The sequence below is a fragment of the Ixodes scapularis genome, unplaced genomic scaffold, assembly GCF_016920785.2.
Source record: "Ixodes scapularis isolate PalLabHiFi unplaced genomic scaffold, ASM1692078v2 PGA_scaffold1__304_contigs__length_218370807, whole genome shotgun sequence".
Lineage (NCBI taxonomy): Eukaryota > Metazoa > Arthropoda > Arachnida > Ixodida > Ixodidae > Ixodes > Ixodes scapularis.
Window position 1 is genome coordinate 50357064 of NW_024609846.1, and position 15816 is coordinate 50372879.

General features: G+C 43.8%; 1 protein-coding gene across 1 annotated transcript in view; it reads left to right on the top strand.

Moving 5' to 3' along the window:
- Positions 1-15338: 15338 nt before the first annotated feature.
- LOC115317254 (papilin-like) overlaps positions 15339-15816 on the top strand; it is a 40360-nt gene continuing 39882 nt past the window's right edge. Inside the window, exon 1 of the mRNA XM_040205247.2 lies at positions 15339-15393. Coding sequence (XP_040061181.1) covers positions 15339-15393 — 55 coding nt within the window. The remainder of the gene's footprint in view (positions 15394-15816) is intronic.

The following is a 15816-nucleotide window of genomic DNA, read 5'->3' on the forward strand; positions in this document are numbered from 1 at the left end:
ACAATATTTCGCATCCTTGTCACAATCGAAAGTCATTTTGTCGAGACTTTCACGCTGATGTAGCCTAAAACACTTTGCACAACTAATTTCGTCCACCGCGTCGACCGCGACAAACCAGCCGCCATGTTTTTAATCCAGGATTAAGAAACAACCAGAAGCAAAGCGCCCAATGTTGGGCGCTTAAGTTAAGCGTAGTTTAGTGCTAGGTTTAGCGATAAGCGAGTTTGGTGCAACCGAACGAAACCGAAACTAAGCTTAAGTTCCCGGCTAAGCTCCGCTTTACGCTAAGCGACGTTGGTGCAACCGGCCCTAAGTCATCGTAGGGGCACGGCGAGAGCAGTCGTCACAAGCGGTGAGACCGTGATGTCATTCTGCCGCAGTACGACTCCACAGTAACATCCACGAAGAGGATCTCCAGCCAAACTGTCACCATTTTTTTTTCGGCGTAAAGCACACGACTGGGCCCCAGTTGACGTCGAATGCTAATGCAGCATTAGAGTCCAATAGGCGCCGAGCCGAGTTCGCCGAGCCGAGTTCACAGTGATGGCGGACATAACATTCTTGCGAAACAAATGCCCAAAGTATGAAAGCCTGGGGTAATTAGAGTAGTAGCTACTGTAATTCGTTTCATCACAATCTGGCAAACGGCAAAGGCTACCGTCTCGGCGAGTCGATAGGCACATTGGAGAGACACATGACAACATTACGTCAGAGTGCTCGTCTGCACAGATTTGTCACACACCTTCGCTCCGTCTCTCTGATTGGCTCGAGGGGGCTGTGGTGGTTGCCCTTTTCCAAGTTACAGTGATACGAAGTATAGGCAGCCCACACTTTCCAAAAAGTCTATTGAAGAGACCGAGAGGAATGGTCAACATTTTTCAACGACTGCTCTTCAGGCGAGGGACGAACACAAATGTGAATCATCTTATCCAGGTAATTAGAACAAGCAAATAATTGACCGACTAATGCAGTACACTCTTGATGAAAAAAAGTATTGCTGCAATAAATCCTACGAAAGAAAAAAAGGTGCAGTTAATCTATGCATACACCAAAACAGTTGTTCTTATAGCAAGTCGAATAGCTTTGAACCAGGTGCCTGCAACGATTCATTCATCCCCACACTCAATAAAACATCATCCACGTAGCTGAAAATAAGTGTGCACGTCGCACTCACAAAAAAAAGGAAGAAAAGCGATCGAATGTAGAATCGTCGATCAGCACAAAACGTTAAAGGTCGCAGGAACTTCCTCGCTAAAACTTGCTATGGTTATTCGGTGACGCAGGGCTGAAACAACTTCCCCTAGGCCTTAACGCGACGTGTACCTTTCGCTTCGATTCTCAGACATTCCAAAGTTCAAACAAAGCTGGAAAAATGTGATTATTTTATGCCTGAAGTTATATCGTAAAATTGTTGATAAGTGCTAAACGCAAAGGTCGCAGGAGCTTCCTCGCTAAAAGTTGCTGTAATTATGCCTGAAGTTATATCGTAAAATTGTTGATAAGTGCTAAACGCAAAGGTCGCAGGAGCTTCCTCGCTAAAAGTTGCTGTGATTATGCAGTTACCTAAGGCTGAAACAAATTCCCCTAGTCCCTACATCCGACGGATACATTTCGTGTCGATCCTCAGACATTCCAACGTTCAAACAAAGCTAAGAGAATGCGAAATTTTTATGCTAAAAGCACTCAAAGTTCTATCGGTCCTCGAACAGATCCCGAATCGGAGCACCGGTATGGCGATACGGCTGATGCTGCCTCACAGGTGTTAATATCCAGATGATCCAGTGCGATCTTGCGAAAAAAGGGTATAAAGTCTCATTCCTTCATATTTTCACATTATACCTGCGTCAGCGAACACGAAAAAGCCGGAAGTCGTCGGAAAGCAGCTGCACATCACGGCTACCGCGCATCGAACAAACTCGCATCCGCCAGCTCTGGGCGCTGCCATCTTACCTGTGACGTCACGGCTCTTGGGAGGTCACGTAATGAGTGGTCACATTTGCGTAAAACATGGCGGCAACCAGGGGGGGGGGGTGGTGCCACTTGCGAACTTCCGGTTTATCACCCTAACCCCCGAATTCATAGATGTGACTTCAACTGAAGCCGGACTTCGACTTGCTCAAGTCCGCCTCAACACCAAGTTCGACTTGAAAACGCTCAAGCTGGCTTTTACGTTTCATAGACGCTCCCGCGAACTTCCTTCGTCAAGTCCCGTTCAAGTCGCGAGCGCTCGCGCTGCTTCCCGCCTGGGAGCGAGAGTAGGTTGCAATTTTTCTCTTAAAAAGGGTGTCAACCGTCAAAGAGCAGTTGGTTCTTAAAATTTTCTTCATAGCTTGTCTTTACGAAACGCAAATCGTGAAAGATGCTGTTTAGCAGGTTTCGAAACTAACGTTGTACGCGTTTTCTAGACAAATGTGCTTTTCCGTCTAGCAACGTTGGCTCATTTGAGCGATGGCTCCTGGCCCGTTTCTTTTCGTTTTGCTCGTTGGCGTCCCTCGCTTGTGGACATATTTGGCGTCAAGTGAGTTTCGACGTCTCCTTCATTATGAAAACTCGGGAGAAGCTTGAACTAGGATTCACTGAAGACGAGAAACAAATGCTTATCTGGGTTCAACAAACATGAAAAGGTATTCGAGTGAGTGCCTAACTCCGGTGCCGCGTCCACACGCCTCAACGAGAAAGTTTAAAATCCTCATAGGATCTTCCTACGGGACTCTAGTAACGAAAAAGCGCTTGGAACTCCCGATGCGGAAGGTAAAGGACTGTGAATTGAAGCGGAGCTCAAAGTAGGTAAGTGTTCTACAACATTTCCTTACTGCAAACTATGCGGCGTAGTGCTCTCGGATATGTAAACTGTAAACTACGCGGCCTGGCCTAAGCGCTCTTTCGGCTGTTTTAAACGTTATTTTGTGTTGCTTACATGTTTCTACGAAGGCTTGTGTTAATGGGCGCCACTACATAAAGCGTTGGGCGCGGTGCCTGTGCTTTCGGTGATCGAAACCAGGAAGTAGCTACCGGGCATCATAGTTTTCGCAGCTATGTTTACCTCGTCGGGCTTTTACGGGCAAAAACTCTGGCCCAGGACATGTTGTGCATGAGGCAGTGGAACTGTCACTGATGTTTGGTGCGCAGAGGCAGTGTTGTTAACCTTAACAACAAAGAACAGCCTGTAGTAACAGCTCGAGCCGAGGCCGGTGTGGCCTCGGCTCGAGCTGTTACTACAGGCTGTTCTTTTTTCTTCCTTCAATACATTGAATTGTGAGTTTGTGCTTGTCTCTTCTCTCTCTCCTCTGTTCCTTTCTATTTGTGCACAATTTTAAACTGATGACTGAAATGCACTCATTGTGGGCCACCGGGAGATAAATTGTTCACCAGCACAGTTGTTTCCTAGATATAAGCACAAGCTTGCACTCCTTCTATTTTCCTCAACTGCCAAATGTATGTGCAGCATTTGGTGTAGGCTATACGAGGTTGGTCAGAATGATTTTTTTTCTATAATTTAGCATCTCAGCTATCTGTAAACAAAACTTGGAGTCTTTCAGGGCCTCTAGATGTGCAGGGCCACCTCCAGAAAATTATTTTGTGTTTGCCCGTCAGAGCCGCATGTTGGGATACGTATCTAAATAAGCAGCTCTGGTCTGTATGTTTGTTTGTCAACAGCTTGAGCCATTCCCTTTTTGCAGGTTTTATGTCGGTAGTGTTTCATGATTACAAGACAAACAAGGAGGCTAATGCACAGGTTGCAGCCATTAAAATTCTTTTATTTCGGAAGTGGGACAGCAATATTGAGGCTCATACATTTCTAAGTGTGCAGCGAGTAATGAAATGTAAACAAAGGAAGCAATACGTTCCACCATATTTTTAGCACAGGGTTCACATTAGTTCTAAACACAATCAAGAAAAGAAAACGGGTATTTTCACTGGGAAAGAAACATGCAGGACACAGCATTCACAAGGCATGCCACTTAGAAATGCAAGAATCAAAGAGAAAATAACTTGTAAAATAATGAAAAAAGCATGATCCCATAATAAATGAGAAGATCACAAAAATGCAAACAAGAGAAGGATGGAGGGAGGTGCGCATATAAAATGGATGGTCGCTTTGCATACCTTCCTTCATCTTTATCTTATTTCGACTGTTCTAGGTTTAGGTCATCATGCCCAAGCAAAGCATAAATCACATCATATTTGTGATAAACATCATATACATAAACATCAGTTAAACAAAGCATTTCAGTTAGGGATTATATGAATGATTGTGATTAATGAACTGTGGCCACTATGTGCTCAAAAGTTTGAAAATGTGCACACCGTGCAACATACGTATTATCCCCATTCACATTGGTGCCACAAGGAAGGGGGGTCCTATACAGTACCACTCTGAATTTAGCCTGCTTGTTTTTCCACCCCTTTCAGGTGGCAGTTGCACTGATCTTCCCAACATTGCCCCCTGGCTGGCATGACTGGCAGAGCAGCAAGGATGGCTCATTCTCCCTAGGTTGCGTGATGCTGTGCACGGAGTGACCATTTCAACTACCCGACGAGTGTGGTGCCTGGAGCGAGTCTTTGACTGGTGTGTTTAGCCTCCTTTACTGCCCATACATCAAAAGTGGTCACGAAGAGGCAACGAATGACGTCACAGAAGTCGAAGTGTCACGCTATTGCATGTTGCGATCCTGGCGGTTGGCCATTGAAAAGTTAAAGAGCAGCCGCGAGTACCACGAGGCGAACACGAGTGTCGCTGTTGTCACGGCGTCCTAACCACCGGCTGCTGTTGCTTCAGTGGACTGTCGAACTGGAGAGTGACCTGCAGCAGAACAGGCGTCTGCCACATCAACCACCGCCGCTGGGAGGATTGCGACCGGCGACAGTATGACACTTGTATGACGCACCGGGCAGAAATTGAGGGACCACTTCTTTGGACACTCTAGACACACCAGTCGGAGATGCATTCCAGGCACCATACCTATACAGTACCACTCTGGCTTCAGACTGCTTGTTTTTCTACCCCTTTCAGCCGGCAGTCACACTGATCTTCTCAACATTGTCCCCTGGCTGGTATGACTGGCAGAGCAGCAAGGATGGCTCGTTTTCCCTAGGTTACGTGATGCTGCGCACATAGTGATGATTTCAACTACCCAACGAGGCATAGGGATTGTCTTTTTCTTTCAGCAGTGTTGCGAGTCTTTATTTGGGCGGTGTTGTACCTGAATGAGTTAATAAATGTTACGAGTCAGAGAGACAATATATGATGTTTTCAAGAATTTGACAAATTATCATCCCAACATCTTCATTATGGAGGTTGCATGCAGATAATATGTGCATGGGTGTCAAGTTTAGTGCGAGTGAACAATCATAAAAAAGGTCAACTCACTTTGTCTCGCCTTTATTGCAGTGGAAGAATTGTTATGTATTTTTTTCTTCACAAGGCAATAATATTTTGATTGTGGAGTGGGCACAAAAGTGTTGTGCCTGCGAATTGAGCTTGGTGCAAACCTGTGCATAGTAATAAATCTTTTAGAGCAAAAAAAAAATTAAACCGGTGGCTATTGTTTCATTAGGTATTGTTTCGGGGAAAGTTGGTAAACACTCCTCAGCATAGTACTAAACAATGCTTTCGACACATCCACTTGTCAAATGTTGCAGAAATCTTAAGAAAAGAAGATATGCCTTCTTTCAGCAAAGCCTTTCGACTAACTTTAAGCGAGATGTAATTCGAGAAGTATAATGTTTTGTGGTGAACAGCTACTCAACAAATACAGTAGTGAAACAATGCATCAAAACTTGTTAAAAAAAAATTGTTGAAATGTGTCGCATCTGTAAATGGATTCGAGTGAGTTTTCAGCAGCTATATGACCAATTTTGTTCTAAGCAGCCATTTGACCCTTCAGAGATCACTTGAGAAGTTGAAATGCATGGCAACACCAAACTAGAAAGCATTCCTGATTTTTCATATTTATTTCACAGACGCAGGGGGCAAGTACATACTACACGTCATTTTTTTAAAACAAGTAATCCAGCACAAACAACAAAGAAGTGGGAATAACTGCTGCAATAAAGTGGATATTTGGGGCAGTTGGTTCATTGCAAATAAAAAGCGCCGAATAAATGCAGGGACACAGACGAAGGGAAACAAGACAAGGCGCCTTGTCCATTTTCTCTTTTTCTGTGTCCTTGTATTTTTTCGGCGCTTTTTGTTTTTAACAACTGCTAGCATGCATACAGGGAACGTTACATATTAGGGGTCAAGAGCTTGGATCAGCAAACGTGCGTGCGCACCACACATGCTTGCTCAGGTCCTTCGCGCCAGAAGCTCTGGAGACTTGTTTATTTTCGGTAAGCGGGGGAATTCCCACCTGATAGTTTATGTGGGCAACTGCTTTGAAGTTCTCATAAATGTCCGCATAATCGCCACCGGGGCCCGGGCTCTTGATACACGCGTGCGTGAACCCGGTTACTCGAAGGAGGCGGATGATTTCGGGAGCGCCGGGGAAGTGGACGAGTCCGAGCAGTCCGAGCAACAGATGCCTTACGGTGAGACGCGTCACTCTCCCGATTGCGCCGCACGCCGTCTGTTGTGAAATTGCCAGCAAAAGTCGCAGCGTGACGAGCAACTGTAGCTTGGGTATCAGCTTGGGCAGCCGCCTGTTGTCGCCGTTCGGATCAGACCGTCAAGTCGCGGCCGAGCAGCTCCCGCGCCGTTGCCGTTCGTCGTCGCATATCCCGGTGGGATGCATTCAATCACGGAGGAATGGCCGCTTCTCTCAGCGAAAAATACCCGTCACCGAGGGCAACACCGCAATTACAGGACACAAATATTGAACGCGGCGATCCCATATGCGACATAACATCAGCAAGCCGCCATGTTGAAATGACTACGAAGTCGCGTTCAAGATAGGTCCAACCCAGTCTTGAAATTTGGGCACTTCAAGTTCGCTTCAAGCTCCGTTCAAGATCGGTTCAAGTTAAGGTGCGTTTATGAAGCGCGCTTGCTCGTCGCAAGACGGACTTGAGCAAGTTGAAGCTCGACTTCAGAGCAAGTCACATCTATGAATTCGTTGCTTCGCGCACCCTTTTTTTTAAGAGTGCACTGCCGGCCATCGTCAACAAAACCACGTGATCCTCGCCCAAGTACCTCGTGACGCCTGCGCCGCTCCGCACTCCGACGGCTACAGACGGAGTGCTAGGGAGCGCTCTGCGAGGGAGAGGCGTCCTCGGAATAAACCAGCCGATCAGGCCACAGCACTCGCTTTCCACCACACTATCTCGCGCGCTCTGGTAAGAGCGCTCGCGAGAGCGCGGAAAGAACAACGCGATTTCGCCATCAGAGACGTCCATGAAGTGTTCTCGGGTTGCGTCTTGTCACTTCTGCCCCGTAATGCAGAGGCGTTCTTTGAGTAGCACTCACTGCTTTCGCGACCGAATCGGTGTCATTTGGAGCTCTTTGGAGCGCAGCATTGCCTCCGAATATGACATACTTTTTTGCATCGCAAATACAGTGGCAGTCTTCCAGCTATCAGCACAAGTGACTGCACAGCTGACACCTTCAGCATATGGGGCAGGTCCGCGGAGGTCACGGCGTTGTGCAACGTCAAAGAGACTTCTTTGTTTAGAGCCTCCAAATTGCCTATGCCCGGCACTCTCCACCTTTTTCTCGTGATGGTCCGCAGCTTGCCATGCGTCTCGAGGGCTTCAGCGACCCGCCGTGCCTCCAAGTACGTTGGGAGCCAAAGCAGCCTCGCCTGGATGTCCTTCGAATTCGGGTCAATCACGAGACATTTTTCAACCATTTACCTTAAGTTGTTTAGTAGCATTCACCTTTTCACTGGCGGCCATGCTTGTCAGCATCAACATTGATACACGGCTCATTTGGTGCTGGACTAACGACACCACGTTGCTGCCCTCCAGTGAATACCCCCTATTGTGTCTTGAACGAAGTACACATGGAGACTCGGCATCACTCGAGTTAGGCAAATAAAAGATAGCACGATGCGTGCGAACCCAGGGCTTTACGGTAACATTTAGCATTACCGATCGTTTTGCCAAACCAGCAGCTTTGTTTACTTCATACTTATTTTATAATGACTAATTACTACCTGTAACTCTGCATGTGCACATGGAGGAATATGCGATGTCTGATGCTTACGCGCCTCATGCATTTAACTGCCCATCGAATACACTCATCTCCCTTGGAAGCAGTCGAAACTTTTCCGACCGATCCGTTGGAGGCAATGCCTTTGTCGCTAAAGACTTTCTTTTCCCGTCGGGATGGTAAAAAGCTTCTCTACTTCGCAATGTTGTTCGTACAATTCGCAGCGTAGCGAGATGGCATCACGTTACCGCCGAGATCGTGGTACGTAAAAAAAAAACTACGGCCGGGCCGTCAACAAAGGAGCCACTTCCATACTTCGCACGAAAATCGCGCCCATACAAAACAGACAACAAAATCGCGTGGGATCATTAAAGGGCTTTGTGGAAGATAACGGTCATGTGTCGTGCCCAATATAATTGAAGCGGTGGGAAAGATATATTTTAGAGGGGAAGGGCATGGCCAGGGAGAAATTTATGAACCCGCCTTCAAAGAATTATTGGCCCTACCTTTGAATATATAGGAGCCTTAGGTGTGCCCGTGTACTGCTCCCTCAAAGTCTAGATGAATTGTGTGCCAGGTGTTTTTGGACATTCCGATACAGGAATCGTTGTCTTGCGTAGATTATTCTGTGTGCTTTGACATTTACGGCAGTGCCGTACTGCCTCTTTGATCTCAGTGTCAAGCCCCGGCCACCATACGTAGCTTCGGCACAGCTTTTTCTCGCCACCATACTATTGTGCCCCGCATGTATAAGTGCAATAATATGAGAATTACCCAAGAGCATGATAAAAAAAATAAAAGACGGCCAGCTAGGCCCAACCTCTGTTCAGTTCGAAGTCCCGTGGGAGAGTATTTGTGTGTCTTGCGCACTTGCACAAGCTCTGATGGCCATCGCTGTGTGCAAGGTTCCTGATGATGGTGCCTTGTCATTGAGATCCGTCACTTATATAAAGAATTCACTTTTTTCTCTTCGCCATTTCAGTTAGGAACAGACTACCCGGAGAAATAGCCGCCCCCAATGGTCACTTGTCCTTTTGTTTATTTTCTTAACATGTTCCAGCTTCACTATGTCGCGAAAGTCCTGCAACAATAGACTCTTTCCGAAATTCAGTCTGGACACTTTGATCACTATCATCATCATCAACTGAAAAACGGCATATGTGCATACCAATGGCGGCTTTCTATTTACTGATGAAGGAACATGTTGAAGATACTTCTAAGCTGAGGATTCGAGGCTTATACATTCTAGACGTTAGCACGTTGCGAAACCGGAATTGAATGCAAGGGCTGCGTAAGCGTTCATTTTTCTAATTCGAGCCCAGTGAACCTGTTAATGGCACAAAATCGACTTCGAAACCCCTTGACTTGTAGAACTTTATCAAGGCGTCTGTCTCGGTTGGCGCCTAGTTCTGACTGGTTGCAACTTTTTGGAATGGACACTGTAAGAGATGATCCAGAAAAACCTGTATAGCGAAAAGTTTATTCTCGTCTGCCGTTGACATGCAAAAGTGACGGTGCCCGATAAAATACTGCAAGCTACGGGTTCATTGCCGCCATTCGTAAGGCAAAGGTTAAACCGCCATTTCAGCCACCAGATGGCACTGAATTTCGGAAAGGCTCTATTTAACTGATTCCCGTGTGTATTTTTATTCGCATGATTTGCTTTTAGTCGTTTGTTTTGATGTCTTACCTGTGCTATAAATGCTATAAATGCGCCAGAAGAGTGTATTTTGTATATTCTGTATTTTTACTATTTTGGTGTATCTTGGTTCTGCTCGCGAAGACTTACTGTACGTATACATAGCCTAAACGTTACGTCATATGGCACAGTACCAGCAGCCATTATGCATGCCATGCTCTTGTGTCCGCACCTTCTCCAGCATACATCTCATTCTATCAAATTTGTTCTCCTTGCCAAGCCTTGCCGAAAATAACTAATTCGATCAAATGTATGCTTCAGAAAGTAACGGGCACGGGAGCTTGGTATGAAACAGTGGCAGCTGATGTGACACCAATTCAAGCCATGTATAACTTTCCCTCCTACGTAATGCCCGAGGTTCTCTAGGGCACATAAATATATTAAATTTGTTCGAATTGAGAAAAAAAAATTGAGAAAGGTCGGTTTTACCTCGTGAATTAACCGCAAAATTTGCTTGCACACTTCACAATCTTTAGCTATGAAATATAGTTGTTTCGCAGTTTTAGAATTGTGATGCGTGGACTTATTTTTATATAGTGCATTCTTGAATAATAAATGTGAATGTACGAACTGAGTTTTGTTATTAACTTACCTATGTCATGCAAACATGACATAGCTTTATGATGGCAAGGCTTCTCGGATTCGCCTAAGCACGGAGGCTGGCAGCTCCTGGTCATTTCCTTGACCCAGGAAGCCCCTTACCACACGAAGAGCCGGTACGCCGTAATACCGGAGTATTCAGAGAAAAACAAATGCATATCAATTCCCTCAAAATTTCTTTTTCAACTTGCTTATCCACGAGTATCATTTATAGTCCCAGGTGCTCTTCTATTGTATGCCACATCACGCACACACGACACCGCTGGCGCTTATGCAGAATCATCGGTGGGTGGGTTCGCGCAGTGCAAGCGAATTTTCAACGCAACATATTCGCGCTTGTAGTTTCTGCTTCGCTCGCACTTTTTGTGAAATAGAAGAAAGATGTGCTCAAGCGTATACAGCATTCGGTCAGTGAAGGTTACTAGCGCGTGCTGTGAGATTTGAAACGGGGCCTCGAGTGTATCGAGGACCCCTCCGAAATGTCCAAAAGTCGAGCAAGCGCTAACATTTCACTGGCTAAATTTGTAGAAGTGACCGAAAAGGCTGGCCGTACCTCTGGTCGTCTCTGCGCTCCAAGTACGTTAGAGTGTAATACCGCAAGTGGAGGGCTTGAACCTCCAACTAATCCCTGAGGAGGGACAACAGCGGAAACAACTCGTGCCGAGTGACGCAGCTGTTGCCGAGAAGCAGGTTCACTGCGGTCATTTATGCGCAGAAAAGATCTTCGTCTTCAAGTGCGGCGTCTTGTTGTGCGGGTCGGCATTCACCGTAAAAACACCTACGACACGCATACGGGATGAAAACAAAGCAAACGGAAATAAAATGATATTATGAGACAGGTTCCTACCGGTAGTCATGCCTGTCCTCAGGCATCAGGGTACAGCCTGCGTCTGTACTGTCGTTAAACCAGGTAACGTCGACGGGTCAAATGCGAATGGTGACACGCTGATATCGAAATCGAAATCGTCGATAGCTTGATCGGACTCACTGTTACTTCCATCGGAGTAGTTGTCCACCTTAAGTCTGTATTCGCGGCTCCAGCTGGTTGCTCGCCCTCCCGCGGTGGAAACCGCGAAGCGGACCCCCGATTCTCCTGTTCAGCGGGCACAACGGAACTACGCGCGATCATGGCTCGCGAAATACTATTTCTGAACGCAAACAACACTCTTCACTGTCCCAACGTAGTGCTGCAGCCGGTATTGCGTATAGAAGCAAACGAAAGCGCTGTGCGTTTGCGTTAGAGTTGCGTGCTCCATGTTGTGCGTACTCCTCATTCCCATGCACCAATCCAAGACCGGAATTTCGGGCTCCGCGCAGGACACCTAACGACACCTAACAAGCGGAAGTCAAAAACCTGCTTCCGGTATCGCGTTAATTTGTTTTTTTCTAATTAACGAAGAAGAGCTGCAAGACACCAAACACTATTTGAGAAAGAGCAGATCACCGACGTTCCGATAACGCCATCACCTTGGGTAGCTCGAAAAATCTCAGGAGTGCCACTTTAATGAAACATTCACATGTTTCGTGCTTTTGTTTTGATCTTTGTTTTGCTTCCATTTATCTCTGCTTCGCGTTGTTTCTCACTGCTACTTTGAATCAAGATGCAGTCCGTACCATTCCATCTCCGGAAACCGTAATGTTAGAAACTAGTTTCACGATGTATAAACAGACGTGGACTTTCAACTTGGTCCTACTGAAGCGTTCATCGTTTTGATTCTACTACCTAAATTTAATATTGATTTTGATGAAAAATGTAGCCTGACAATCTTATCAAGATCGTTTTTTTATTATTAAACTTGATACGTGTGTGTTCGATTAGTTAGCCTGAACACCTCAACTATTCAGTTTTCTTACACATTAATTTGCCGAATCGTTTTCCTATGAGCTGATCACGGATATGTTTTCATACGACGTGTATGGTACTAACACGCGCATGAGACATGTGCACAAATAATCATTGTTTTTGTTTGTGTCCAATATGCAGACAAGCTAGGCCGAATCTTTTCAAGAAATTAGAACATCTCAATTTCGCGTTGTTAGCGCCGTAACACCGCAGCCAATTAAAAATGTTGTGCGCCATTACTTGCTGTCCTACCTATATTTAACTAATGAATGCTTGCTTTCTTAATATCGTTCTACATTTTTAACGGTAGGTTCGTGGTAAAATAAGTCAACTAATAATCTATACGCATATCTCTATTGGAATAGTTATAATAAGTGAATGTAAACTATTTTGTTAAAAATTGCCGTCGTTAGGTAAGGACGTTCGCACAAGGGATATATATTCTTTTTTTTTTGGGGGGGGGGGGGGGGGGGGAGGGAATCACCAATACTAAAAAACACACCTGCCAGCAGTTCGATTCAATTTTTTTTCTCGATTTCTATAGTTTAAACTACAGACATGAGCTCAAAGCTGATGATCGTGGCCTCATCCTAAACCAGACAAGCAAATCAATTAGATCGTTTATATGTTTTTCAGAACTACGTGTGATAGGTCATCGCAGTCCCTCAGATGAAATACCTCCTTTAAGAATTTAGGCGCTCTGAATATAAAGTGCATAAATGGCAGAAAAATTCATGCCTCGAAATTTTTATACAATTATTTTCCAACTTCCGAATTTCGCAGTAAAATAACATATTTGAACTGATCTTTTTTCGTGGTTTGGACTATTAAAAATTATTCCTAGATGCAAAACCTCACCTTTCATCCGTTTTCGTTTTTTTTTTTGTTTTTTTTTTACCATTACAAAATTACAATTATAAATCCCAGGTAATATCGGTTGAAGCTTGGATTGCAATCACACTCAAAAGGTTGGAAGTGACATGACGAAACAACTAGAAGTACATAGCTATGAATTACGCTGTCTCATGTTTTAATGCTGGTGTTAGTCATATTCAGAAACCAAATGTTCCCAATATGTTAAATGTTTAATATTTCGCGGTATTTTAAATTTAAAGCATTAAAATTACTACTTTCTTTTTAGTGCTTCACGTCTCTGCTGATAATGTTGAAATTTATTTTATTATGAATATATTTCTAGGCTTGAAAAAAAATTAATACATTTAGATATTGAAACTAACTTTGAACTTGTTAATGACTTCCATCGTAAACCGGAGACACGGAAAAATTAAAAAAAAAACGGACAAAACACCGGTTTACGATGGAAGTTGTTCACCAGCTCGCCTGTGCTTTTACCCTTTCTTCGTTGTTAATGACGTGTACTCCCTTTTTCTGAAATTTAAAAAAAACACGCTCAACAAATAAAGAAGTAAGAAAAAATATATAATCGTCGACACGGTATTTTCTTCTACATTTTTTTTTTGTAATTTGCATACATTTTCAAAGATTGAGAGATGACTAAAATATTACGCTGAATTTACTGTGGCCTTATGCCTTCTTACACCACCTCAGATCTGGGGAGATGCGTCTCGATATCATGAAGATAGCGCATTATATATTCTTTATTATAAGTTAGTAACTAAAACGCTATGTGAACATAGGAAATAAACACGCTCAAATTAGTCATCTTTAAACTCTGAATGAAGCACTGTTCTTTGTTCTCGTTCATAACGTTGAATTTGCACGCAGGAACAGTTACCGTCACGTTAAACGTGTTTAGGAGATCCTCTAAACAAATAGTTATAGAAATAAGTTTCTTTTTAAGGTAGGTTTTCACCTTACACTACCGCTCGCTACCGGACGCCTGCACACACTTTTTAGTTTTTCATAATTTTAAATTTTATATTTTAGCAGCGTGCAAACCCTGGATTTGTTGCTTTGCGTCGTTAAATTTGCTAGTACATAACTTTTCCATTTTCTACTTTCGACAAAGATAAAAAGCACGTTGTTTAGCTATACATATATTTTTGGGGAAGAGATATTTACGCACGTTTCCTCAAATATAAAGTGAAAGACTGAAAATGCTGACGTCAAGATCAGAAAGGTATTTAATGTTTCGTAAAGCTATACACTTAACATGTTTATTTTCATAATGTGGAGAGGGAAAAAAACAAAGATTATTTTCACATATATGGGCATATACCTTCATACGCGCATTTTGCCAAGGAAAGATATAACGGAATTTTTGTTTTGACTACCCCTTGGCATTGAGGGCGCAGTCTAGTAGAATATAGAATACTGCGAAATGTTCTGCAATACATATATGTATATTCACCATTGCGCAAACCGTTTCAAAAGATGAGCAAACAGATCAGAAACGTATATTTATAAAACCGAACAGCTTGTGGTAATTAATTGAAAGTATTGAACTCAAAGTAGACTTTCGATGCGCTCCTTATGAATATATTCACTTCAAACGTCCGGCGAATTCCTACTCAGCAAGACATTGTCACAACCCTCTTTTTATTCACTTCGTTTAATATTAAACCAAAATTGCAGGACATGGATTTTTTTTTTTTAATTATACTATGACCCTTACCGAAAATTCATAAAATTATTTCTAACATTTGTTGTTGAAATATTACGACCGGTTAGACCAGCTTTGAATGGTTCCTGACTACTTTCTACAATAGGTTAGTTTCTTTTTTACACCGAAAAACAGAATTGGCAGGAGTTTACACAGGGAATAGACTCACACGTATATGACTTTGCGTACTGTTTTGTTTGTGTCTTCTATGCGTAACAGGTTTGCATCTTCAAGCGTGCTTTCAAACCATCTGCTAATGAGCACGTCATATCTAACGGCTTGCTAAATGCGTCAATGAACCAAGTTGCTTGCATTAACCCCACGAACTGACGCCATGGGCGCGTCACAGGTTCCAGCTGCAAGTAGAAGCTGCCCTTTAGCTCAGAAGTTTGTAACCTGCAATAAGATAAATTTCCAGCGTTTATTTTTTTGTGTTTGCAATCTGTATATATTTTATCTTGCCGGTGATGAAAAATGAGCTTAAACAAAAATTTTCTGACTTACGTACTACACATCACCGTCCATGCATCTAGCAATGCTCAAACACAGTGTATGGATCCTGGCGATCGCAAGAACATGTAAGCATTTCTTCTGTATATATTCCTCAATGTACCAGCGCATATCGCTTTATGTTTTCTGCTAAATGTGCCACTTCAAGATATATCTTTTATTTCTGATAATAGTTAAATATGTTAAATATTACATTTTTCTCATCTTTAGAAGAGCATGGTACAATATTAGATTACAGTCGATTCAAGTTAGTTGAGTAGCCATGCAGCCTGAGCCCCGCGGGCCGGGCTCAGGCTCCATGGCTACATTCATGAAGGGTCCGGGTCGGGTGCGGGCCTTGCATTCAAGTCTACGAGGCAGGCCAAAGCGGGCAAAGCCGACCATTACTTTTTTTTTTTTTTTTGGCAACAAGATTTTTGAAAGTGTGTTCGGGGGGTTGGCAGAGGAACCACAGGGAAGAAAAAAACATATGCTGAAGCATTTGTCTGTGC